Genomic DNA, 21,962 nt, shown 5'->3' with positions numbered 1-21,962 from the left:
TTGTGACGAGTTAACAAAGCGCCTTGTGAGCTAACATTGCTGGTGTAGCTCCAACCTCTGTTCTGTTGTGTGACTATTTACATCTTCTTTGCAACTTTGCTCTCCAATAATATCCCATTCGAAGAAAATCATACTTTTGAGATTTCGGTTTGCAGTTGTTTAGAAAGTTTTTCATGTGCTACACAAATGGAATGTTCGTGCGCAAATGTGACTTGATGCTAATGAATGCTGCAATTAAAGGGGATCGATCGAGGCGCATTTTTTTATACTCGTTTTTTTTTCTAAATTTCTACTCCTTGATCTGGCCCATTTTCCGACGTGCTGTATTAATAAGTACACTGGCCCATCACCAAGTCTTTGATCTTCTTCCTCTATTCTTGTCATCCAAGATTCTAAAAATCTATATTTTAAGGGGTTTTTTTTTTTTCCATGGGAGTTCATTTCAAGAAGTTGCTCATATGGCTAATGGTCACATGCATCGCGGAAGTTGCTCATGCTAATGATCAACTTAAATCATACTCGGTTTTTATAATATCTGAATCTTGACGTGATAACTTGTGACCAAAGCAGTTGTTTGAAACAATTAATCCACTAGGAAAATCCAAAATAAACTACTTCAACAAATTGTCGGGCAAAAAATAGTATATTATTATGAGATCCACGTTTTCAAATTAGATATTACAAGCTTCATAATTAGAGTGGACGGCTAGTGCCAGCCACTTGAGTTAGAGAAGAGTTTTTGCATAGTCACACTCAAACAGTAATTTGAGGTGTCCCGTATTGTTGTCGGTGGTTCTTCTTACTATAGCAATGCGATCACGCAGAGGAGGCTTGTGACCCTTAGGAGGAGCTCGAGCCTTATTCGGGTAGTACCTGTACCTTATGTAGAAAATTGCATTTCTAGCCAAGGGTCTCTCGCTCGGAGGCTCCACATTATCCTTAGTTTCTACTCTCACCTTCACAATCTCCAATTTTGACAGATTAGGCTGCAACAAGATTTAACAAAAACCAAAAAAAAAAAAAACACTTGTTGTTATTATTTACCAACAGAGAGCCACTCCACTAATATAGTGTCATTGAAAAAAAAATATATATATATTTACAGATTTAAGTTTGGTATTCACGGTGAGGAATGCAAGTTCCATGTATAGACGAAGCCAGTCATATTTTCGCAGCTCTGATTTTTTCATCTGTAAAAGCAAACACAATCAGTACTAGTACTGGACTCGCAAAGGCAAAAAAAAAGTGAAAGAGAAACTGCCTGTAAGTCTTACAACGTAATATCGTTTTTTATCTTTGAAAGCATCCTCTGACGGCCACGCAGGCAAACTACCTTTGTAGAAATCATCATCTACCTGTTCAGTATCCAAATGTGTCGTCAACACTTTACCTCCTCGTGGTGGTCCGTACTTAGGTCGAGCAATATAACAAGTCAGATCATTCTTGTCAATGCCTTGTTCAAGGACCCTCGTTTGAAAAGGTACAAGGCAACTGCCTGCAGCTGGATCCTTTGCAATCAATGTTATATAGTAACCACAATATACTACGCTATATCGTGTATTGAATTTCTCTATGGAACTTAGCTGCAAGTTAGTCCCCTGACATATAAATCAACCCAACAAGAACTGAATTAATAAGGGATCCACTCGAAGAAGAAGAAGAATATTACAAGACAAGAGGAGACTAGTTTTTCAACCTGTATCAAATTGTACTTATGGAGCCCCATCTTAGCATAATGGACTATATGTGTTGGGTAATCATCATTATCTTCAAACGTGCGCGTATTTAGCTTACAAGAGCTTGGTTTTACGTCCATCAAATGATCGACATCGAACCCCTTACACACATTCAAAAATTTTAAGTTAGGGGTTTCGATTTGCGAACTAATTATCGATTTACTAGAAAGATAACTAGATCTAGTAGCGCTATGGTTAGGGCTAGGGATAAGTTTGTGGATCAATTTCAACATAAACTAATAAGAAGGTGAAAGAATTACATCAGATTCCCCGAATCTTTTCCAAAACTCCAGCTGCTCCTTGATGTCAGGATCCAAATACATCGTAAGACTTCTTAAACTTTGCACTTCTCAATCTAGCGGCTGGCTGATTTAAAAAGGTATTGTTTAGGTTTCTGAATGATTTATGGGCCTCACAGCCCATATCTTCTTAGAAATATTTTTTTTATAGGTCCATATACCTTGGGTCACTAACAAAATTATCCACCGGGCTTTAGTGGAACAAAATTAGTGAGATGATGTGAGAAGAAGAACAAAAAGAGGCAGAGGCAGAGATAATCGTGCAACAAAATCTTGTTAACTACACTGATGAATTGTTTTAATTTGCAAGAAACAAAAAGAAAATGATGCTGTTAGGGGATGTACTATCTAGCTAGCAATGACAACGAACGGGTTACTTTTGATTAGGCAGCTCTTTCATAATAATAAGTGTTTCCTTTCACGAGACCAAAAAAAAAATAGTGTGTTTCATATACAAGATAGTAACTCCAGACACTATGGCAGATCAACATTTTGGCTTGTTTATGATAATAGTGATCGCCTTCTTCTGGTACGTGTGGGATGGCATCTAATGCTTAAACTTGGCAAGTTCATAGCCAGGAGTTTCTTTATGCATCCTCTGTCTACATAACAGATAAAATTATTGAAACAAAGACTCAGAAATCAAAGACGTCTTAGTATAGGATCACTAATATTATTCCTTAATCTGTTATTGCAGGTTGGAAGAAACCAACCTGAGAAGAAGATACTGGGGAAAGAGGAACCGAATTCTGAGCATCTGAAACAGAAACTGTATCATTCGAGTTGTTATGCACTTGATGATCTTCTGTTGCAATGTCTCTTAGCTTGCTCAGTGCAGGCAACAGAACGGTAGCAAGATCAGGTCTGTCTTTTTTCCGCAGCTCGCAGCACTGCAATGCTAATTGAGCTAGCACCAGAGTCTCTTCTTCAGGCCAGTCTGATATCTTTGGATCCAAGACTTCGTTGAGTCTCTTTTTCTCAATTGCTTTCTCTACTCTATGACTTAAACCCATTGCTGGCATCGCTGTGAGGATTTGCAGAAGCATCACACCAAATGAGTACAAGTCAGACTTCACTCCAAGCATTCCCGTTTGCTGGTACTCAGGGTCAATGTAACAAAATGTACCTGTTTCAGCAATTAGGTCCATGTTAGGATCTCAAAAGGAGAAGGCACAAGATTAGATATAAAATGAAAGTATTACCGGCTGCAGCAGTCATGTGATAGTGGGTGAAGCTATCAGCAACAGCGGGAGGTACCAACCGAGCTAAACCAACGTCACTGATTTTGCTGGTGAAATGTCTATCTAGCAGAATGTTTGCTGGCTTCAGATCTCGATGTACTAGTGGCTCGGGTTTGGCCTGGTGAAGGAAAAGAAGTCCTGTGGCGATCTCAGCAGCGATTCTGAACCGTGCTCTCCAAGATAATGGTGGAGTATTGTCTTTGCAGTAGAGACGATCTTCTAGTGTTCCATTTTCCATGTACTCATACACAAGGCAGCCATATTCGGGACAAGCACCGAGGAGGATCACCATGTTAGGGTGTCTCATGCAACTTAGAACCTCGATCTAGTGAGAGAAAAAAAAAATATGTGTATTAGTACTATGGAGAAGACATGCAATAATATAGTATAAGGATGGTGCCAAAATCATTTTTTTCTTATTACCTCTTGTTGGAACTGCTTTAGGCCTTGTGAGACATCTGACTTCAAGATTTTGATGGCAACAGAAGTGTTTTCAAGAACGGCTTTATACACAGGTCCATACCCTCCTTCACCTATCTTTAAAGCATCTGAAAAACCGTCGGTTGCACCTTCGACATCTTTGATGCTGTATCGTCTGTAGGATACGCTATTGGCCATCTCCTGTTCCCTGAACCTGGCCTGCATCTCCACAAGTCTTCTCTTCTGCTTCTCCATTTCCGCAAGTCGTTGTGCCATTTCAGTGGCTTGGATCGCACTCTGTGTTTTCTGCTTATCCATCTCAGACAATGCCCTAAGCATCTCTCTTGCTACCTTTGCTTCCTCCAACTTTTCATATTCGGAGGTATCTCTAGGTCCGTGAAGATGAGGGGCCTATAAGCATTCATTCAGTGTCTGATATTAGTCACAAATCTTTTCAAGGAAACATTGTCCGTTGTCCACAATGGAAGTAAAGTATCTTACATTTTCTCTGCCAATGGAAGCATTAAACTGTTGCAATTCAATTCTCAATCTTCTCACCTCTGCTTCAAGGTTTTGATTCTGAGCATATTCATACACATACAACACAAACATCTCAGTACACTGCACTTGACCATTATGCATGCCAAAAGCACCAAATCTAATTTTATGAAACGTTTATTTACCAGTTCAGTCATACTGCTCCCAGATAAGCTTTCCTCTCCATCGGCTATCTCGGACTACAGATTTCGAAAGAAAATGTCAAAACGCCAGGAAACTTAGAGGCAATAACATCGATTTAAAACTTGATGAGAATACTACTAACCATGGATGTAGAAGACTGCGAGCTTCCTCCATAGGCGGATCGTCCTAGGATGCTGTAGAAACTCGCATTTGATTCAGCACTATGACCGCTAGTATATAACTCATTGCTAAACCCTGACGGAGAACTCATATTAAGAGATGGCTTGTAATGAGGTGGTGGAGAGAAATCTCCGTTTAATGCAGGAGATGACCTGCAAGAATGGCCAAAAACCAATGATTCCTTTTGAAGCAAAACGGTAATCATTATTCACCAGACAGAACTTCACTGGATGACAACTTTTCAAGTTCATTACCTTCCGGATTCACTGGACGTGGAGCTTGTCGGGCCAGGATCCGATATCGTAGAGAGTACTACGGGTTGTTTTGAAGGCTGGTGAGAGTACTGTTGAGGTGTTTGTGGCCTACTCGCTGATCTGCTTGTTAAGAGCTTCCCTTTAGACACAATAAAGACAGCACATGTATCTGGTGTTGTTTTAAGCAGAGTCGTTGGCACATCTGCGCTCTTAAACTTCCTGATAAATACCATCACAAAGAGTGTAAGCAAATCATGAAAGTAAAGTTTTGAGATTAAAAATCACGTTATATGAGAGGAAAGGTAGAGACTTGAGGAAGGAGTTTCGTGCAGAGGCTCCAAGGACTATATTAGCAATGGAGTTGTTGGTGATGTAGTCAACAATTGCACTTGCGATGTCAATATCGTGAAGAAGAACCTCCGTTGCTATAATCTGATAAAAACATAGATATGAGCTCAGAGTTATCTATATATACACATAAATGTGACTGTTGGTAGGAGAAAGAGGAGATTGATCTCTGACCCCTTTTCTTGCGCAGAATCCTCTGAAGGGAAGGAAAAACTGATGAGCCTCTTCTTGGTTGTCATGTGGTGCTTCTGTGTTCTCTCCTGCACCTATTCCTGTTTCAAGACATTTCATTAGATTGATTGATTGATGATGATGATGATGATAGAGACGATGATGATGATGCCATTACTCAATTTGGTTTGAACATGGAGCAGGATACAGTTTGGAGAATCGACGACGATATTCTCAACGGCCCATTTCAAAGCGTGTTGGCTGTTTTTATCTTTATCAATGGCTATGGCGGTAACGGCATTGCTGTCTTTTCCTTTTACTCTTCTTGCGGCCATCCTTTTTTCCTCCTTTAGGAGATGATAAACGTCTGAAACTTGTTCCTCAAGAAAACATAGAGACTTTTATTCTCTGAAGGAAGAAAAAAGGGCACCAAATGATAATGAAAATGGGAGAGAAATTTAGAAGAAGAGAGGAGAGAAAACAGATTTGAACTGTTTTGTTTGTGTTGGAAAAAAATTAAAGCTTTTAATGGTGTTTGTAGTTTCTAAATTTAGGGCTTTTTTAACAGCTTAACAGTCTAAATGAAACAGAGAAGAATAAAAAAGAGAGGAGTTTTTTTAATTTTAGTTGACGACTTATCGTATTTTTGGAAAATTCCATCTCATTCATATCTCTTGTAAATTGTAACTAGAAGAAGTCTTCTGTGTTATGTAAAGATTAAGTTAAGGATCTTATCTTAAAATGTAAAATTAATAAAGATTTTGGGAATTATTAGCAGAGTCTTGACCTTATAGAGGAAAGAACACGCGGCATCTACCTTGCCATTATTGAATAGAAGAAAATATAAAATAAACGAGTAATCCTAAAAATTTAATTAATTTTATACTCTGATTGGATCAACGTCTTAAGATCAAGGTCGTTGTCACATAAAGAATTTGGGATTCCGTGGAAAGCTAATTATTCATTTTCTTTTTTATTCTGTGTTTATCTTTTTTTATTTTGGGTAAAACCATTAGATCCAGGAGAACCCATGTTTCGTTTTGGAAAGATAAAGATAAAGGGTTCCACTTTTTAGGGTTTTCTTTTTGTGTGATTCATGTCGCTGATTGATTGAATTCCTCTCTCTTGTACTATCCTTGCTCTTCAATTTCACCTGATCCTCTGTTTTTGTTTTGGATAAAGTTTTGAGCTTTTTGTGTCGTCTCTTGTGATCCCTAAGGCTGAAATTTGGGGGTTTCTGATTGAGATTTGGGTGGGATATTCAGTGTCTGGTCTTTCTGCTTCGGTGAGATCAAGAGTTATGGAGGATCTTAGGAGTGATCAAAATCCCACGAAATACAGAGGATCCATCGCATAGATCCATCAGATCTGTACACCGAAGGTACGCACTTCTCCTTGATTCACAACTCTTTGGCTAAGTTAGTGTGAAAAGAACGGTGTTTGGGTCGCTGTGGAGAGCTGACTTGGATGTGTATCACTTTAGAAGACGAAGATGATGAAGATTATTGAATCGGTTTGCTCCATTAGTAGCCGTTAAGGTGTGGAAGCAGCATAGGAGCTCATGGAAGAGATTTCACCAGCAGTTGCACTGACTTTGGGTATAGCCAACACGATGTGTGACTCTGGAATCTCATCGACTTTAGATATTACCGAGCTGGAGAATGTTACTGACGCAGTTGACATGTTGTGTGATCAGAAGAACCAAAGATACAGAAATGGAGAGGTTGAATATATGATGGAAGATATTTTAGAAGAACCAGAAGAGAAAACTTTATCTGAAGCGACAAGCTTGTCGTCTGCTAATGAGTTTGGTGTACCTATCCAAGAATCAGAAGAAGATGAGGTATTAGTATCTGATGCGACTATTATAAGCGAGGGTTTAATAGTTGTGGACGCTAGGTCTGAGATAAGTTTGCCAGATACAATTGGAATAGATAATGAGCGAGTTCTTGCTACGGCGATTATCCTAAACGAGACAACTATAGATCAGGTTCCCACAGCTGAAGTCCTTATCACGAGTCTGAATCACGATGTGAGTATGGAGGCGACAGCTTCAGAGGTAGTCATTAGGTTGCCTGCAGAAAATCATAATGTAGCAAGAGGGAGCAGGAGTGTCTATGAGCTGGATTGTATACCTCTTTGGGGCACTGTTTCAATTTGCGGTGAAAGATCCGAAATGGAGGATGCTGTTACAGCTTTACCTCATTTTCTGAAAATACCCATTAAAATGCTTATGGGGGATCATGAAGGGATGAGTCCAAGTCTCACACACCTCACTAGTCACTTCTTCGGTGTATACGATGGCCACGGAGGCGCTCAGGTATGCTATAATTCGATAATCCTTTGATTGATTTTAGCAAAAGTGAGTTTTCACCACTAGGAGCCCGGGAAATACTTCGAAGTTATGTTTTGTTGCCGTAGGTTGTATGTATATATGATATGGGTTTTGCTCGAAATGGGATTCTTTGCAGGTTGTTATGTAATATGTGATGGCTTTGGTGGAAATGGGATTATTGCAGGTTGCTGACTATTGTCATGATAGAATCCATTTTGCTTTGGCTGAAGAAATCGAACGGATTAAAGAAGAGTTGTGCGAGAGGAACACTGGCGAGGGTAGGCAGGTCCAGTGGGAGAAAGTCTTTGTGGATTGTTACCTGAAGGTCAATGATGAAGTTAAAGGGAAAATCAGCAGACCTGTTGTTGGTTCTTCTGATATGATGGTTCTTGAGGCTGTTTCCCCTGAAACCGTAGGATCAACTGCTGTGGTTGCTTTGGTTTGCTCATCACATATAATAGTCTCAAACTGTGGTGATTCAAGAGCGGTTTTACTCCGTGGCAAAGCATCAATGCCTTTATCAGTTGATCACAAAGTAAAAAATCCTCCTTTTCCTTCAATAGTGTTTTAAAATTTAACACGATCTGAGAAAGTTTCTTCCTTCTCATTCATACAAAGTTAATGAATTTTCTTACCCTCCTCTTGCAGCCAGATAGAGAGGATGAGTATGCAAGAATAGAGAGAGCTGGAGGAAAAGTTATACAATGGCAAGGCGCTCGTGTTTCTGGCGTTCTCGCCATGTCCAGGTCCATCGGTAGGTCAAAACTGCAATTACGAACTGTTACAGTCCCTGCAAAGTCATCAGATCTCCTCAGGAGGATTTTCTCTGCATCTTTTTTCAGGTGACGAATACTTGGAGCCATATGTGATACCAGATCCCGAAGTGACATTTATGCCACGAGCGAGAGAAGACGAGTGTCTTATATTGGCCAGCGATGGACTTTGGGATGTGATAAGTAACCAAGATGCTTGCGAGCTTGCAAGGAAACGGATCTTATGGTGGCACAAGAGGAATGGAGCATTGCCTTTAGCTGAGAGAGGTGTAGGGGAAGACCAAGCTTGCCAAGCCGCGGCTGACTTTCTGTCCAAACTCGCTCTTCAAAAGGGAAGCAAAGACAACATATCCATCATAGTGGTCGACTTGAAAGCTCAAAGAAAGCCCAGGATCAGATCTTGAAACAGTGTACACTCGAGCCCTTAAACTTATTATGTTATTATTTTTTAATTTCCGCATATTTGCATAAAAAAATAAGAAGTGAAATGTTGGGGGAAGAAGAATGAAGACCTTGATGATGCATAGCTAAAGTCCATTCCTTTTTCTCATGGACTTGATGATTGTGTGTATGTTATGTATAAGAATAGAAGGTGAAATGCTTTATTTTTCTCCTGATAAATTTTTTTTTGGATTCTTTATAAAAAGTAGATGGATATGTTGTTGTAATGTTGGAGATGTGACTAATATATGTCAAATTAACCTTAATACTTTTCTGTAATTTTTCTTCTTTATATGTATATATAAATACATCTTGTAGCAGAGTAATCATTGTCTTCTTCTTTTTATGTTGTTACACAAGAAGAGTCTCAAAGGTATATTGATACTAAACTGTTTAAGTAGTGATGACTACATAAACCTGTTTTGTGGAATTAAGAATATAATAGGGATATCTAAAGTCTTTAGAACTATAAAAAAATAGTTAAACTTAAATAGCCATAAACCAACTGATGAATGGGTTAGAGTCGCATAGAGAGATAATTATAAGTGATGGGTTGGTGAAATTTATTGTCTCAAACAATGTGCTGAGCTAAAGTAAGGATCTTGAGCTGTTTCCTGAGGCGCATCTCGTGCGGGACAGGACCAAACACTCTGGTACCAGTTGGTTGGTTATACTCGACTTTTTTCTTGCTACCATCCGAATTCTTCTTGTTCTTCTCCTTAACGCCCACAATTACAACAGCGTTGTCATCAAACCTGACTTGGCTTCCATCAACACGCCCTTTCTGCATCGCAGCACGCACAACCACACCGTACACGACCTTGCCTTTCTTCACTTTACCATTTGGTGCCGCCTCTTTGACTGAACCAACAATGACATCGCCAAGTCTTGCTCCTTTCTTTCCCCTCAGGGATTGAATGCACATCACTTCCTTTGCACCCGAGTTATCCACGGCTTTGAGGATCGTCCCCATTTGAACGAATGTCCTTTGCTGCTGTTACCAATTGGAAATCATCAGGACACAGGACATCAGGTCAGATAATTTGGAAAAATCTTATAGTCAAGAGTATTTGACCTGAGAGAGGATGCTTCCATTCATCAGTCCATTAGAGGAACTGATCAAACCAGAGAAAGCATTGCTAAGACCTCCAAGCAATGAACGTCCTGCTCCCATATTGTCGATAGAATCATATACCAAAACAACAGAACCAAAAAAAAAAAAAAAAGAAGAGATTTTCAGCAAAAGCAACATGAGCATGAGTTACTGATATGAAAGAAAAAGATTCTGATTTATGAACTAAGCGAAACCCCATGAATTACAAATTCAACAACTCAAAGCTGTCAAGTGACGAACGAATTGCAATGTGAATAATTGAGCTAATATATCTTCTCAAAGATGTAATTTTTTTTTTGTTGGCAGCAAAATTCACGAGAGTGTAGACGATTCAATTTCATTTCAGGCCTTAAACTCCTAGGCTTCATAGTAATCAATGTTGCATAAGATCTAATGATATCCCCCAGTACAGTTTTTTTTTCTGGAAGAACTGAGATTACAAATGAAACCTATACGAAGGCGTAAGAGATAAATACGTACCTTTGGAGAGTCTGGAAGCTAAAGCTACCGCCATTTCTGCAACTACAAGAAGGTTTCGATCGTAATGGTACTGAGAGTGCACACAATTGTGCTAGCTACCGCGCAGATCACCGAAATATTAGGGCACGTCACAGACTCACAGCGATAAAACTAAGCATTTGTGGTGGTTTACAATGGGCTATTTCAGAAAACATCGATTGCTTAATCAAAAGTGGGCGTGCCGGAGTGGTTATCGGGCATGACTAGAAATCATGTGGGCTTTGCCCGCGCAGGTTCGAATCCTGCCGCTCACGTTTTTAACCTTTTTTGTTAATTCTTTTTATTGGCCATAATTTCTCAATAAATCACCTTTTAAGGGAAATTGTTTCTTACTAAATTTTTTTTTTTTCCATATCTTTACCTTCAAAACATTACTATGAGGGGCCCAATTTGTTTTTTTCACCTTTTTTGTTAATTTTTTTTTATTGGCCATAATTTCTCAATAAATCGGAAATTGTTTCTTACTAATTTTTTTATTGTTACCATTCAAATCATTACTATGAGGGGCCCAATTTGTCTTTTCCATATTTTTACATGTATTGCCCCTATTATTATTCATGCATACACAGTAACACTAAGATTATTCGCTTACAAGAACATTTCTGTAAATATTTCCACTTTTTCTTTTTGTTTCTTTCTGAAATTTCACCATACATACCCAAGACAGATGATAAGGTTTTAGAGAATTTCTGAATCAGGAGAAATTTTAACAGCTGATAAGAGTTGTAATCTAATCTAATCTGGAACAAAACGTACAATTAACCGATGCCGTCCATTTTCAAGCGACTGTAGGACCCACTAAGTATCCTTCTCAGACAATACAAAAACCCCCAAAAATCTGCTGAAGCGGAGGAGCTCCAACGAAACGCTTTTGAAATTCTCCACCGTAAGAGAGATTACAGACACCGATTCAAAATCCCCTTCCCCGAAGAATTAAAGGGCTTTCCTTTCGAGTGAGATTTCCGGACCAAAGTCGTTGACTTTACACTCCCAAGTCTCTCTTTTTAGGACAACAAACCCGGACAAGAGCAGAACTCCAAGGCTTGGAGATTCTGCTCCAATTTCGTCTACTGGGGTTTCCCCTTTTTTACATTCTTATTTATTAAATGGTAAATTCAAATATATTCCTCCATTTTCTTTTGTTTTCTCCGTGTGTTCCTCGGTCTCTTCGCTCTTTGCTTTTCCCGTTGTTTATTTAAATTTCGAAACCCCTACTTGTTTGTTTTGCTACTGTTGTTCCGTTTGCTTACCTTCGTTGTCATCTTATTTCGAGACACTAATTTCTTGATCTACGAATGTTTTTTGACTTCTGCGAGATTTTTGGTTGACTATGTCTAAATCAGCTTCGAGAAGCTTGCTCTTACTCCGCCTTATAATTTTTCAAAAATCTCTTTTTTTTTAAGTTTTGCTTAAAGCTGTAAAATTTACAACTTGTGGCCATTGAAACCGTAAATTCTTGGAGGAAACGATGTTGATATTGTGAAATGCAATGCATTGGTTGCAGGCTGCTCCTGTTATAATTGTGGGCTCCCATGTGTGGGTTGAAGATCCACATTTGGCATGGATAGATGGCGAAGTAACTCGAATCGATGGTGAACACATTCATGTCAAAACTAAGAAGGGGAAAACCGTAAGTTTCCGTAATCTTAAACCTTTTTTATTTATTTTACCTCTATCAACGAGCTCGTGCTTGGCCTTGATGCGGGTCAAGTCTAAAGAGTTGGACTAAGTGAGCTGATGAATTTTTTTTTTTTTTTTTTTGATAAAGTGAGCTGATGAATTTACACTTTGAAAATATTTACTTCTGATTTTGGAATGGGATACTGTCCTGTATCGTAAGTTTTTAACTTCAGCATTGAAAGTAGATGTAGCTCTTCACATATCTCCCATGTCCTATGAATTTCAGGTTGTGACGAATGTATATTTTCCCAAGGACACTGAAGCTCCTCCTGGAGGTGTAAATGACATGACGAAGCTTTCATACTTGCATGAGCCCGGAGTCTTACAAAACCTTGAGACTAGATATGAACTTAATGAGATCTACGTAAGAAATATTACCTTTTTCTCTACAGCATCTCTTGCTTTTTGTAGCTGCAAAAGAAGTCATTTACAATAAGCTATGATACTAATAAGCTTTGTGTTATAACTGTAGACATATACGGGGAATATCCTTATTGCAGTTAATCCATTCCAAAAGCTGCCTCATATTTATGAAACCGATATGATGGAACAATATAAGGGAATTGGACTTGGAGAACTGAGTCCTCATGTTTTTGCAATCGGGGATGCTGCATACAGGTTTGTGCATGTTCACATCCATATATTTATGATACGTCTGTCCATTTCGTGAGATCATTTGCTGATTTTGTCACCGTGTAAGATATTAGGGCAATGATTAATGAAGGAAAAAACAATTCAATTCTGGTGAGTGGAGAAAGTGGTGCTGGTAAAACCGAGACGACAAAGATGCTCATGAGGTACCTTGCCTATTTGGGAGGGAGGTCTGGTGTAGAAGGAAGGACAGTTGAACAGCAAGTCTTAGAGGTTTGTTTTAATTTCTGCTTGACTAATGAGAAATGTTCCATGTTATACAACTTAATGCTTAATATCCTCTCTGAAATATTGCAGTCCAATCCAGTTCTCGAGGCATTTGGCAATGCAAAAACTTTACGGAACAACAACTCGAGGTGCATTCAACCTCTTTCCCAATCTGGATTTTATCAGCTTAGTTCATTAATGAGTAATTAGTTAATTGATAGGGTTTTATTGCTAAATGTTTTTATTATTCTTCCGGTTGTGCTTTAAGATGACTCATACTCATGATTATTTGGCCGTTTTCATTCTTTTTGATGGCAGTCGTTTTGGTAAATTTGTTGAGATCCAATTTGACAAGAATGGAAGGATATCTGGGGCAGCTATTAGGACTTATCTGCTTGAGAGATCACGTGTTTGCCAAATCTCAGATCCTGAAAGAAACTACCATTGCTTTTACCTTCTTTGTGCTGCTCCGCCAGAGGTATCTCAGATTTTTTTCTCTCTTTCTATTATATGCATGCTCTCTCCATGTCGATATCGTACTCATTTTTCAATTTTATTTTCATGGTTATCTTGCAGGATATAGAGAAGTACCAGCTGGGAAACCCACGGTCCTTCCATTATCTAAATCAGTCAACTTGTTATAAGCTGGATGGTGTTGATGATGCTAGTGAATACCTTGAAACCAGAAGAGCTATGGATGTAGTTGGAATCAGTAATGAAGAACAGGTCCTCAAACTTATGTGTTGAAGAGTTCATGTTTTCTTTCTGCTACTTTCATGTTTGAGTCTAACATCTAAAGTAATATTTTCAGGAGGCAATCTTCAGGGTGGTTGCTGCGATTCTTCATCTTGGTAACATTGATTTTGGAAAGGGGGAAGAGATTGATTCCTCCGTCATAAAGGATGAAAACTCCCGGTTTCATCTTAACTTGGCTGCAGAGCTACTAATGTATGCTCCTTCTTTTCTTACCATATTTGAAACTGTGTCTATTTTTCGGTTCAGTGGATTATTCGTTGTAAAAGCTGTTCTCTGTATTGTGCACTTGTTTTGACAGGTGTAACGCCCAGAGCCTAGAAGATGCTCTCATTAGGCGTGTGATGGTTACACCTGAAGAGATCATCACGAGAACTCTTGATCCCGAGAATGCAATTGCGAGTAGGGATACCCTGGCCAAGACAATATATTCTCACTTGTTTGACTGGTAAAGCTATTCAAGCAAATTCCCTCTTCCATTTCCCAGTCTGGCTTTTATAGAAATATTTGTCATAATGCATTTTTTTCCCCTATCGTTTACAGGATTGTGAATAAAATTAATACTTCCATCGGGCAGGACCCAAGGTCAAAGTCGATTATTGGAGTTCTGGATATCTATGGGTTTGAGAGTTTCAAATGCAATAGGTACTGTTTTATGTAAAACATTATTTGCCTTCACCTGTACTCCATTTCATTCCACGAGTGCAGGGAATGTCAATCTTGACATATTTGGATAGTTTTAGAGAAGTTATTCCTTGTTTTGTTTGAAAGATCATCTTTTGTCATCCTCTGGTATTTCAACTGAAGATTGCCTATGTCACTACTTCTTCTGCAAGAAGTTGTGGGTGTTACATAAAGTTTCATATAATGTGTGTCAATATGTTGGAATGAAACTGCTAACCATGGAAAGCTAGTGCATTTATCTATTATCGAAGTTGTGGTTGATTTCTTGTACGGCTTGTGATACAGTTTTGAGCAATTCTGCATCAATTTCACGAATGAAAAACTGCAACAGCATTTTAATCAGGTTAGTCTATTTCCCTTTTTGATCAGCCCCTTTGCTTTTTGATTAGTAGATTGTACTTATTCTGGTATTACTCTTTGCAGCATGTTTTCAAGATGGAGCAGGAAGAGTACACCAAAGAAGAGATCGACTGGAGCTACATAGAGTTTATTGATAACCAAGATGTTCTTGATTTAATTGAAAAAGTATGTTTCTCCTTAATTCAACCAGACTTGCATTTCAGTTTTTGATATTTGATTACTTTATGGTAACCATATTAGGGTTTAGAAATAGAGACTTGTTCACTGCACAATTTTGTTATGATTTCCCTTTTCTTATGTTGAAATTGTATGTCTTCATCAGAAACCGGGAGGAATTATTTCACTTCTCGATGAAGCCTGGTATGCTTTATCTTTCTCAGATTGACTTGTATGCCTTCCTCATAGTATTATTCAAATCCAATCATATTTTTTGGTTGGTTCAACACAGCATGTTTCCCAAATCTACACATGAAACCTTCTCCCAAAAGTTGTTCCAGACGTTCAAAAGTCACAATAGATTTTCGAAACCGAAGCTCTCTCGCACTGATTTTACCATATCGCATTATGCAGGAGAGGTACAGTATTGCTTCTATGTAATTATTCCTTTCTCTCAATGATAGTGAAGTGGAAGCTTTCTGTTCCTGATGTGTTTCCTATATTTGCAAGGTTACTTATCAATCAAACCATTTTATCGACAAGAACAAGGATTATATAGTTGCTGAACATCAAGCGCTATTTGCTGCGTCTAATTGCTCCTTTGTGGCGGGTTTGTTCCATGCGCTTCATGAAGACTCATCCAGGTCATCGAAATTTTCCTCCATTGGGTCACGGTTCAAGGTATTGCATGTAAAATTGCTAAAATATGCATTGCCAGTTTTAAAAGCAAGTTTACTTATAGTACTTATCTATATTGCAGCAACAACTTCATTCGCTGATGGAAACACTGAATGGTACAGAACCTCATTACATCAGGTGTATAAAGCCGAACAATATTCTTAAACCTGGTATCTTTGAGAATTTCAACATCATTCATCAATTACGATGTGGGGTAAGTATGTCCTTTCTCAATCTGTCTGGTGTATTTTTATCTCTTGTTAGGCCTAGAATACACTATTCCTTTTGTATTAATATCTTCTTTTATTAATGTGATCACCAACACAGTTATAAATAACATACTTAGTTCAGCACAATTTCTTTTTATACGCTTTTTATCATTAAATGCCATGTCTTCCAGATAAAATTACAACTGGTTGCATATGCAGGGTGTTCTTGAGGCTATTAGGATCAGTTGCGCTGGTTATCCTACCAGGCTTACCTTCTATGACTTTCTTGATCGTTTTGGTCTCCTTGCTCCAGAAGTTTTGGACGGAAAGTAAGTCTCCCTCTGAGGTTTCTGCATCTCTATGAAAACATGTTTGTTGAAACTAACATCAGTGTACTAAGCAGTTCTATCATATCTTCTTTTACAGTTATGATGATGAAGTAGCTTGCCAAATGATTCTTGATAAGAAAGGTCTGAGGGACTACCAGGTGTGATATGCTTTTTCATTCTGGCTAGCTTCTTTCTTTCCAAATACATAAACTTTTATCTTCGTGGTCTTGATCATCTGGGGTCTTAACCTTTTCTACAAGAAAGAAACCTCCTTTCCATCTTTCTCATCATCGACATTGTCAGTATTAAATTCAGGGATCACATACGTAACTTTACCATGGTGTTTCCCAGGTTGGAAAGACAAAGATTTTTCTTCGAGCTGGTCAAATGGCTGAACTAGATACTAGGAGAGCAGAGGTGCTTGGAAATGCTGCCAGAGTCATTCAGAGGCAATTCCGCACATGCATTGCCAGAAAGAAATTCCGTTCTATTCGCAATGCTGCAATAGTATTGCAATCCTTCATACGAGGTATGTTCTGCACATCAGTGAGGTTTCGCCATGGCGTAGACTGTTCACTCAGAATTTTAAGGCTTACCCATTATTTTCTCATTGCCTCCTTTCGTTTTCATCATTTTGTTTTCTGTTTGCTCATTTCTTCTCCTTTGTTATTGGTGATGGTGGCTGGTAGTTTTAAGGTTGTTTATACTTTATAATTGCAGGCAAGATTGCCCAGAGTGTACACAAAAAACTGAAAATAGAAGCTGCAGCCCTAAGATTTCAGAAGAATTTCCGCCGGTACATTGCCAGGAAATCTTTTGTCGCCACCAGATCATCTGCAATTGTGCTGCAGACTGCCTTGAGGGCCATGATTGCACGTAATGAATTCAGACTAAAAAGGCAAACAAAATCCGCCACTGTTATTCAGGTATATCTCATTTTCCTTATTGCCGAGAGGGAACTATGCATCTCCGGAGTACAAAAATAGGCCAACATTGGTGACTTGTTCTCTTTGGTGCATAAAAAATTCCTATATCTTTCCTTTTCAGGCTCATTGGCGTGGCCACCAAGCATACTCATATTACACAAGACTTCAGAAGGCGGCAGTAGTCACTCAATGTGCCTGGAGATGCAGACTTGCTAGAAGAGAGCTTAGAATGCTTAAAATGGTTGGATTCTATCCTTTTTATCCTTTAAAATGTCTTATTGCTTTCTAAAAATGTGCATGAATTTCCTTATTCAGCTGTTTACTCTCATGTTTATATTGATTTAGGCTGCAAGAGAAACCGGTGCTCTTAAAGATGCTAAGGATAAATTGGAGAAGCGGGTGGAAGAGCTTACCTGGCGTTTGCAACTGGAGAAGCGCCTAAGGGTAACTTAAACGTCAAATTTTTCTTTTGGAAATATTTTTAGGTTAAACTATTTTGTAGATTGTGGTGTACAAACTTAGTTGCTAAATTTGGATTATATTGTTATCTGTTTACTGGTAAACAGACTGATCTTGAGGAGGCAAAGGTGCAAGAGGTTGCAAAGCTGCAAGAGGCTTTGCATACCATGCGGTCCCAGTTAGAAGAAGCTACTGCTATGGTATTAAAGGAACAGGAGGCGGCTCGAATAGCAATTGAAGAAGCAAATCTAGTTATTAAGGAACCTGTTGTTGTTGAAGATACAGAGAAGATCAATTCTTTGAGCAACGAAATTGAGAGGCTAAAGGTAAACAACTGACGTAGTTATATTCAAATATCTTGAAGATGTAATTGCTTCTGCACCATAAATGCAGATGCTTATATTAAGTAAATAATAATGTCTCAGGATTTAAGAAAGTAAATGCTTTATGTTGTTAGCCACCATATTTGATTGTTCATGCCACTGATCTAAAATCTAGATATGGTCATAACTATGCAGGGACTGTTGTCATCAGAAACACATAAGGCAGATGAAGCAAAGCAGGCTTATCGTAGTGCCTTGGGCCATAATGAGGAATTAAGCAAGAGACTCGAAGATGCTGGAAGAAAAATAGATCAGCTTCAAGAATCTGTTCAGAGGTTTGTTTTCATTAGAAAATTTGAGAACAGTGATGTATTGGTTTCTCCATGTGAGACCTCGCTATCTTCTTTTTACAAATATTTGCCCCGTATACTTTTTTTTTTCTGGATGACGAATTTTGCTTAGAATAAGAAGTCTAACGAGAGATTTCCTTCCTTTAAAATTAGATTCCAAGAAAAGGTCTCTAACTTGGAATCAGAGAATAAGGTAATCCGGCAACAGTCTCTTGCCGTCTCACCAACTACTAGAGCTTTGGCCCTAAGACCAAAAACTACCATAATTCAGGTACTAATGGACACCGGCTATGTCTTTTATAGAATTTTCATAACCGTGCATATGACATCTTTCGTATTTCCTTGGAATTGCAGAGAACTCCCGAGAGGAATACTTTCTCCAATGGAGAAACAAAACAAGTTCAGGTATGTTAATAAACAAAAGAGGTCCCTTTGTCTAATTACTGTTTACAGTGATGGAGATATAATACTTGATGATTTTCTCCAGGAACCTGAAACTGAGGATAGGCCCCAGAAATCGCTTAATCAGAAACAGCAGGTAGCTGTCACTTTAAAGCCTTGTCACATATTTCATTTGCGGGGAAACTATATGCTTTTAAATGTCACTAAGCATTTTCCAAACTCCATTATATGCGGTTCTTTTTTTTTCATCTTGTAGGAGAATCAAGAGCTACTACTAAAGTCTATTTCGGAAGATATTGGATTCTCTGAAGGCAAGCCTGTTGCTGCCTGTCTGATATACAAGTGTCTGATACACTGGAGATCTTTCGAAGTAGAAAGAACCAGTATATTTAATCGTATAATCGAGACGATAGCATCTGCCATCGAGGTAGCTTAGATGTTCTTTCATACCAACGCAAATGTTCTTTCCTGCTTCATGTGTTGTCTCATGTTAAATTTTACATCTTTGCAGATGCAAGATAACAGCGATGTACTATGCTATTGGTTATCCAATGCCGCGACACTTTTAATGTTGCTTCAACGCACTCTGAAAGCTGGTGGCATACCTCATTCGAGGCATCGGGCAATGTCTACATCTTTGTTTGGACGGGTGTCTCAGGTTGTTAGAAGTGTTTGTGTGTGTCTCTCTAAAATGCTTTAACTCCATTAAACTCACTTTTGTTATGGAATTATTTTGCATAATAGAGTCTCCGTGGTTCTCCACAAAGTGCTGGATTCTCATTTATGAATGGAAGGGGTGGGCTAGACGAACTACGTCAAGTGGAAGCTAAATATCCTGCTTTGCTTTTCAAGCAGCAACTCACCGCTTACCTAGAAAAGATATATGGAATGATCCGAGACCATATGAAGAAAGAGATTGCGCCTATGCTTGCTTCTTGCATTCAGGTAGGCATTCGCTTTTGTTACTTTTGCTCGCACAGATAATAATATATGTTATATTATTGTGGCATTATTCCCCTGAGTTGGGTTTTGTTTTGCTGTTTGATGTTAACAGGTACCAAGGACACCACGTTCTGGTTTAATAAAGGGACGTACACAAAATAATTTTGTTGCTCAAAAAGCGCTAATTGCTCATTGGCAAAGCATTGTCACATGTCTGGACGGCCATTTGAGGACTATGAGGGCCAATTATGTGAGTAAAAATAAAATTTTCAGCCAAAGCTGAAATATGTTCGGTGTCTACGTTCTAATTTCTCACAAATTTTGAACCTTTCCAAAACTGCAGGTGCCTTCGTTGCTAATTTCTAAAGTGTTCGCGCAGATATTTTCGTTCATTAATGTTCAGTTGTTTAACAGGTAAATGTGCTATAATTGCAACTGTCATGTCACTATATAGAACATGTCCACTTATGTCTTTCCCTTTTTAATCAATCGTGTAGCCTTCTTTTAAGACGTGAATGCTGCTCGTTTAGCAATGGAGAGTATGTAAAAACAGGGCTTGCAGAGCTGGAACACTGGTGCCATGATGCAACTGAGGAGGTAATAGATGTCTCAAATCCTCTCTCTGGATTTTTCCGACAGTTTGCTTATTAAAAGATGCTCTTGGTTGTGTTCTAGTTTGCTGGTTCGGCTTGGGATGAACTAAAACACATCAGACAAGCTGTTGGCTTCTTGGTTATACATCAGAAGCCTAAGAAAAGCTTACAAGAGATAACTAGCGAGCTTTGTCCGGTTAGTTAAAAGTTGTCATTCGAGTCTAATTTGTTCATCTATCCATCTCATGTAAATTTAACGAGACTTGTTGTTTATCTGCAGGTGCTTAGCGTACAGCAACTGTACAGGATCAGTACTATGTATTGGGATGACAAATACGGGACACATAGCGTATCTTCAGAGGCAAGTGAATATTTTCTACTCTTGCTTTCACTTTCATCTGCCCGGTCGAGTGTTACCATTAGTCTTTTTCCGAGCCATGTTTTAAGAATATCCAAGATTATTGAGACGTAACATAAACTAAAATTGAAACAGAAGAGCTTAAGCATGTTCCTTTAAAATTTCGCCTGACACAAAAAGGGCTATGCAGGTGATGTCAAGCATGCGGGCTATTGTTTCAGGGGAAAACGGCCGGATCAGCAATTCGTTTTTACTAGACGACGATTCGAGGTAATAACCTTAGAAAGAAAAACAAAACAAACACTGAGGATTCACTTAACACCTTTTTGATAAATTTCTGAGTCTTGGGGATTCTTTTGCAGCATCCCGTTTTCGCTGGACGATATCTCGAAGTCGATGCAAAACGTAGAGGTTGCACAGATCGATCCTCCTCCGTTGATTCGCCAAAACACCAGCTTCATGTTCTTGTTGGAAAGCTCAGAATGAAGATTTTCAGACAGAACTAGTCACTTGTCTTTACCCGATCGATATCTAGGAAATATTCTGCTATTAATATGGGTGTAATGGGTAGGAAAACTTTTTTATTAATAAAAGAAAAAGAAAACTGCAACTGTAATTTGTGAATTAAAATAAGTATTTATTAGATTGCTGGCCATGTTTTTGTTGGCCCTTGCTTCGAATGAATTTACCATTCTTTTTTTTTTCTTACTAGTAAGAGAACTTTACTAACAAGCCAAACTTCGTAATCAAGTAAGTGATATTAATGGTAAACCATCTGAGATGAGCAAATAAACTTCAAACATCTCAACTTCCATAGAAGCAACAAATGGGTGAACAAATCTGATCCGATCAGTACTCTGAGTTGTGTAGTAGCTCTGTAGGCAATCTCTCGGGTTGCTTGCAGGATAAGTTATTAACGAATAAACCTGGGCTTCTCTTATATGAAGGCCATTTTGAGTGTGCGTGTGTGCACTTATTATGTATGTAATGAAGAAGCCCAATCCAGAAAATGAAAATGTGTAGGCATATCGTTAATTGGGAATTTAGGACCTTAAATAGTTATACTTATTATGTCGTTACCATATCCACGCTCCACCACCGGCTTATATCGGCTTGTCGTTTTTCCTTTTTTTCTTGTCATCTCATTTTTATTTACTTTGAAGTCACTCAAGTCAGGGTATGATCGTTACATTGCTAAACCTGGTAAAGGACAAAAAAACTCTCAAAAATTTACAATAAACCCTCATACTTGCACAACTACGTTTCACAGAAACAACTCAAGATCATTCTAATTCCAAAGTTCACAAAAAAATTTAAGGAACCAAATATATACCATCAAACAGAGAGCAGAACTCTCTCATCATCAAAAAAAATTATTGAATCTATCTAC

General features: G+C 38.5%; 5 protein-coding genes and 1 non-coding gene across 10 annotated transcripts; 3 read left to right on the top strand and 3 right to left on the bottom strand.

Annotated features, from left to right (window-relative positions):
• Positions 1-635: 635 nt before the first annotated feature.
• Positions 636-2,084, bottom strand: LOC18993140 (uncharacterized protein At4g17700). Of its 3 annotated transcripts, none has more exons than XM_006416629.2 (5): positions 1,997-2,084; positions 1,697-1,837; positions 1,275-1,598; positions 1,104-1,190; positions 636-986 (listed from the first exon to the last, which is right to left on the bottom strand). In XM_006416629.2, the coding sequence occupies exons 1-5, from the start codon at positions 2,057-2,059 to the stop codon at positions 726-728; spliced, it is 876 nt and encodes a 291-aa protein (XP_006416692.2). In that variant the 5' UTR covers positions 2,060-2,084; the 3' UTR covers positions 636-725. The 3 variants fall into 3 exon arrangements, with proteins under 3 accessions (XP_006416692.2, XP_024008713.1, XP_024008714.1); XM_024152945.1 differs by having other exon boundaries at positions 1,125-1,190; XM_024152946.1 differs by lacking the exon at positions 1,697-1,837 and having other exon boundaries at positions 1,997-2,078.
• Positions 2,085-2,451: 367 nt separating this feature from the next.
• Positions 2,452-5,806, bottom strand: LOC18993139 (U-box domain-containing protein 35). The gene is made up of 11 exons (XM_006416628.2): positions 5,509-5,806; positions 5,334-5,431; positions 5,122-5,243; positions 4,812-5,030; positions 4,520-4,709; positions 4,380-4,433; positions 4,198-4,275; positions 3,700-4,107; positions 3,238-3,601; positions 2,749-3,161; positions 2,452-2,637 (listed from the first exon to the last, which is right to left on the bottom strand). The coding sequence occupies exons 1-11, from the start codon at positions 5,663-5,665 to the stop codon at positions 2,623-2,625; spliced, it is 2,118 nt and encodes a 705-aa protein (XP_006416691.1). The 5' UTR covers positions 5,666-5,806; the 3' UTR covers positions 2,452-2,622.
• A 537-nt stretch (positions 5,807-6,343) lies between these two features.
• Positions 6,344-9,106, top strand: LOC18993138 (protein phosphatase 2C 7). 2 transcript variants are annotated; one of them, XM_024152359.1, is made up of 5 exons: positions 6,344-6,711; positions 6,814-7,650; positions 7,850-8,200; positions 8,314-8,419; positions 8,508-9,106. In XM_024152359.1, exons 2-5 carry the CDS (start codon positions 6,892-6,894, stop codon positions 8,840-8,842), a joined length of 1,551 nt encoding a protein of 516 aa, XP_024008127.1. In that variant the 5' UTR covers positions 6,344-6,711; positions 6,814-6,891; the 3' UTR covers positions 8,843-9,106. The 2 variants fall into 2 exon arrangements, with proteins under 2 accessions (XP_024008127.1, XP_006416690.1); XM_006416627.2 differs by having other exon boundaries at positions 6,344-7,650.
• A 195-nt stretch (positions 9,107-9,301) lies between these two features.
• LOC18993137 (50S ribosomal protein HLL, mitochondrial) lies at positions 9,302-10,649 on the bottom strand. Of its 2 annotated transcripts, none has more exons than XM_006416625.2 (3): positions 10,474-10,649; positions 9,955-10,043; positions 9,302-9,870 (listed from the first exon to the last, which is right to left on the bottom strand). In XM_006416625.2, exons 1-3 carry the CDS (start codon positions 10,505-10,507, stop codon positions 9,451-9,453), a joined length of 543 nt encoding a protein of 180 aa, XP_006416688.1. In that variant the 5' UTR covers positions 10,508-10,649; the 3' UTR covers positions 9,302-9,450. The 2 variants fall into 2 exon arrangements, with proteins under 2 accessions (XP_006416688.1, XP_024008339.1); XM_024152571.1 differs by having other exon boundaries at positions 9,302-9,873; positions 10,474-10,633.
• A 35-nt stretch (positions 10,650-10,684) lies between these two features.
• Positions 10,685-10,766, top strand: TRNAS-AGA. The gene has a single exon. It is a non-coding gene; the product is annotated as a tRNA-Ser (tRNA).
• Positions 10,767-11,379: 613 nt separating this feature from the next.
• LOC18993136 (myosin-5) lies at positions 11,380-21,253 on the top strand. The gene is made up of 38 exons (XM_006416624.2): positions 11,380-11,621; positions 12,017-12,142; positions 12,419-12,556; positions 12,665-12,810; positions 12,900-13,056; positions 13,141-13,199; positions 13,369-13,528; positions 13,627-13,776; positions 13,862-13,998; positions 14,105-14,251; positions 14,347-14,448; positions 14,773-14,830; positions 14,911-15,012; positions 15,170-15,207; positions 15,296-15,422; positions 15,514-15,684; positions 15,764-15,895; positions 16,110-16,219; positions 16,317-16,377; positions 16,571-16,748; positions 16,940-17,145; positions 17,267-17,386; positions 17,491-17,589; positions 17,712-17,930; positions 18,123-18,262; positions 18,431-18,548; positions 18,632-18,682; positions 18,765-18,815; positions 18,936-19,106; positions 19,191-19,337; positions 19,424-19,624; positions 19,734-19,871; positions 19,965-20,035; positions 20,119-20,218; positions 20,297-20,410; positions 20,495-20,575; positions 20,763-20,842; positions 20,935-21,253. Exons 1-38 carry the CDS (start codon positions 11,619-11,621, stop codon positions 21,056-21,058), a joined length of 4,533 nt encoding a protein of 1,510 aa, XP_006416687.1. The 5' UTR covers positions 11,380-11,618; the 3' UTR covers positions 21,059-21,253.
• Positions 21,254-21,962: the final 709 nt, after the last annotated feature.

This window comes from Eutrema salsugineum, unplaced genomic scaffold (genome assembly GCF_000478725.1).
Source record: "Eutrema salsugineum unplaced genomic scaffold, Eutsalg1_0 scaffold_5, whole genome shotgun sequence".
Taxonomy (NCBI): domain Eukaryota; kingdom Viridiplantae; phylum Streptophyta; class Magnoliopsida; order Brassicales; family Brassicaceae; genus Eutrema; species Eutrema salsugineum.
This window is presented reverse-complemented; position numbering and strand designations above follow the sequence as displayed.

What these genes read in the sequence shown, in the direction of transcription:
- LOC18993140 (XM_006416629.2), bottom strand. Translation starts at nt 2,059, where the DNA reads ATGTATTTGGATCCTGACATCAAGGAGCAGCTGGAGTTTTGGAAAAGA. An exon ending in AAAGATTCGGGGAATCTGAT is followed by an intron (nt 1,838 to 1,996) that starts GTAATTCTTTCA and finishes AATGTGTGTAAG; the next exon opens with GGGTTCGATGTCGATCATTT. An exon ending in ATAAGTACAATTTGATACAG is followed by an intron (nt 1,599 to 1,696) that starts GTTGAAAAACTA and finishes TTTATATGTCAG; the next exon opens with GGGACTAACTTGCAGCTAAG.
- LOC18993139 (XM_006416628.2), bottom strand. Translation starts at nt 5,665, where the DNA reads ATGGCCGCAAGAAGAGTAAAAGGAAAAGACAGCAATGCCGTTACCGCC. An exon ending in CCATGTTCAAACCAAATTGA is followed by an intron (nt 5,432 to 5,508) that starts GTAATGGCATCA and finishes GTCTTGAAACAG; the next exon opens with GAATAGGTGCAGGAGAGAAC. An exon ending in CGCAGTCTTCTACATCCATG is followed by an intron (nt 4,434 to 4,519) that starts GTTAGTAGTATT and finishes CGAAATCTGTAG; the next exon opens with TCCGAGATAGCCGATGGAGA.
- LOC18993138 (XM_024152359.1), top strand. Translation starts at nt 6,892, where the DNA reads ATGGAAGAGATTTCACCAGCAGTTGCACTGACTTTGGGTATAGCCAAC. An exon ending in ATGGCCACGGAGGCGCTCAG is followed by an intron (nt 7,651 to 7,849) that starts GTATGCTATAAT and finishes GGATTATTGCAG; the next exon opens with GTTGCTGACTATTGTCATGA. An exon ending in CGCCATGTCCAGGTCCATCG is followed by an intron (nt 8,420 to 8,507) that starts GTAGGTCAAAAC and finishes ATCTTTTTTCAG; the next exon opens with GTGACGAATACTTGGAGCCA.
- LOC18993137 (XM_024152571.1), bottom strand. Translation starts at nt 10,507, where the DNA reads ATGGCGGTAGCTTTAGCTTCCAGACTCTCCAAAG. An exon ending in AGCTTCCAGACTCTCCAAAG is followed by an intron (nt 10,044 to 10,473) that starts GTACGTATTTAT and finishes ATATGGGAGCAG; the next exon opens with GACGTTCATTGCTTGGAGGT. An exon ending in ATGGAAGCATCCTCTCTCAG is followed by an intron (nt 9,874 to 9,954) that starts GTCAAATACTCT and finishes AATTGGTAACAG; the next exon opens with CAGCAAAGGACATTCGTTCA.
- LOC18993136 (XM_006416624.2), top strand. An exon ending in ATTGCAATCCTTCATACGAG is followed by an intron (nt 16,749 to 16,939) that starts GTATGTTCTGCA and finishes TTATAATTGCAG; the next exon opens with GCAAGATTGCCCAGAGTGTA. An exon ending in GAGAAACAAAACAAGTTCAG is followed by an intron (nt 18,683 to 18,764) that starts GTATGTTAATAA and finishes GATTTTCTCCAG; the next exon opens with GAACCTGAAACTGAGGATAG.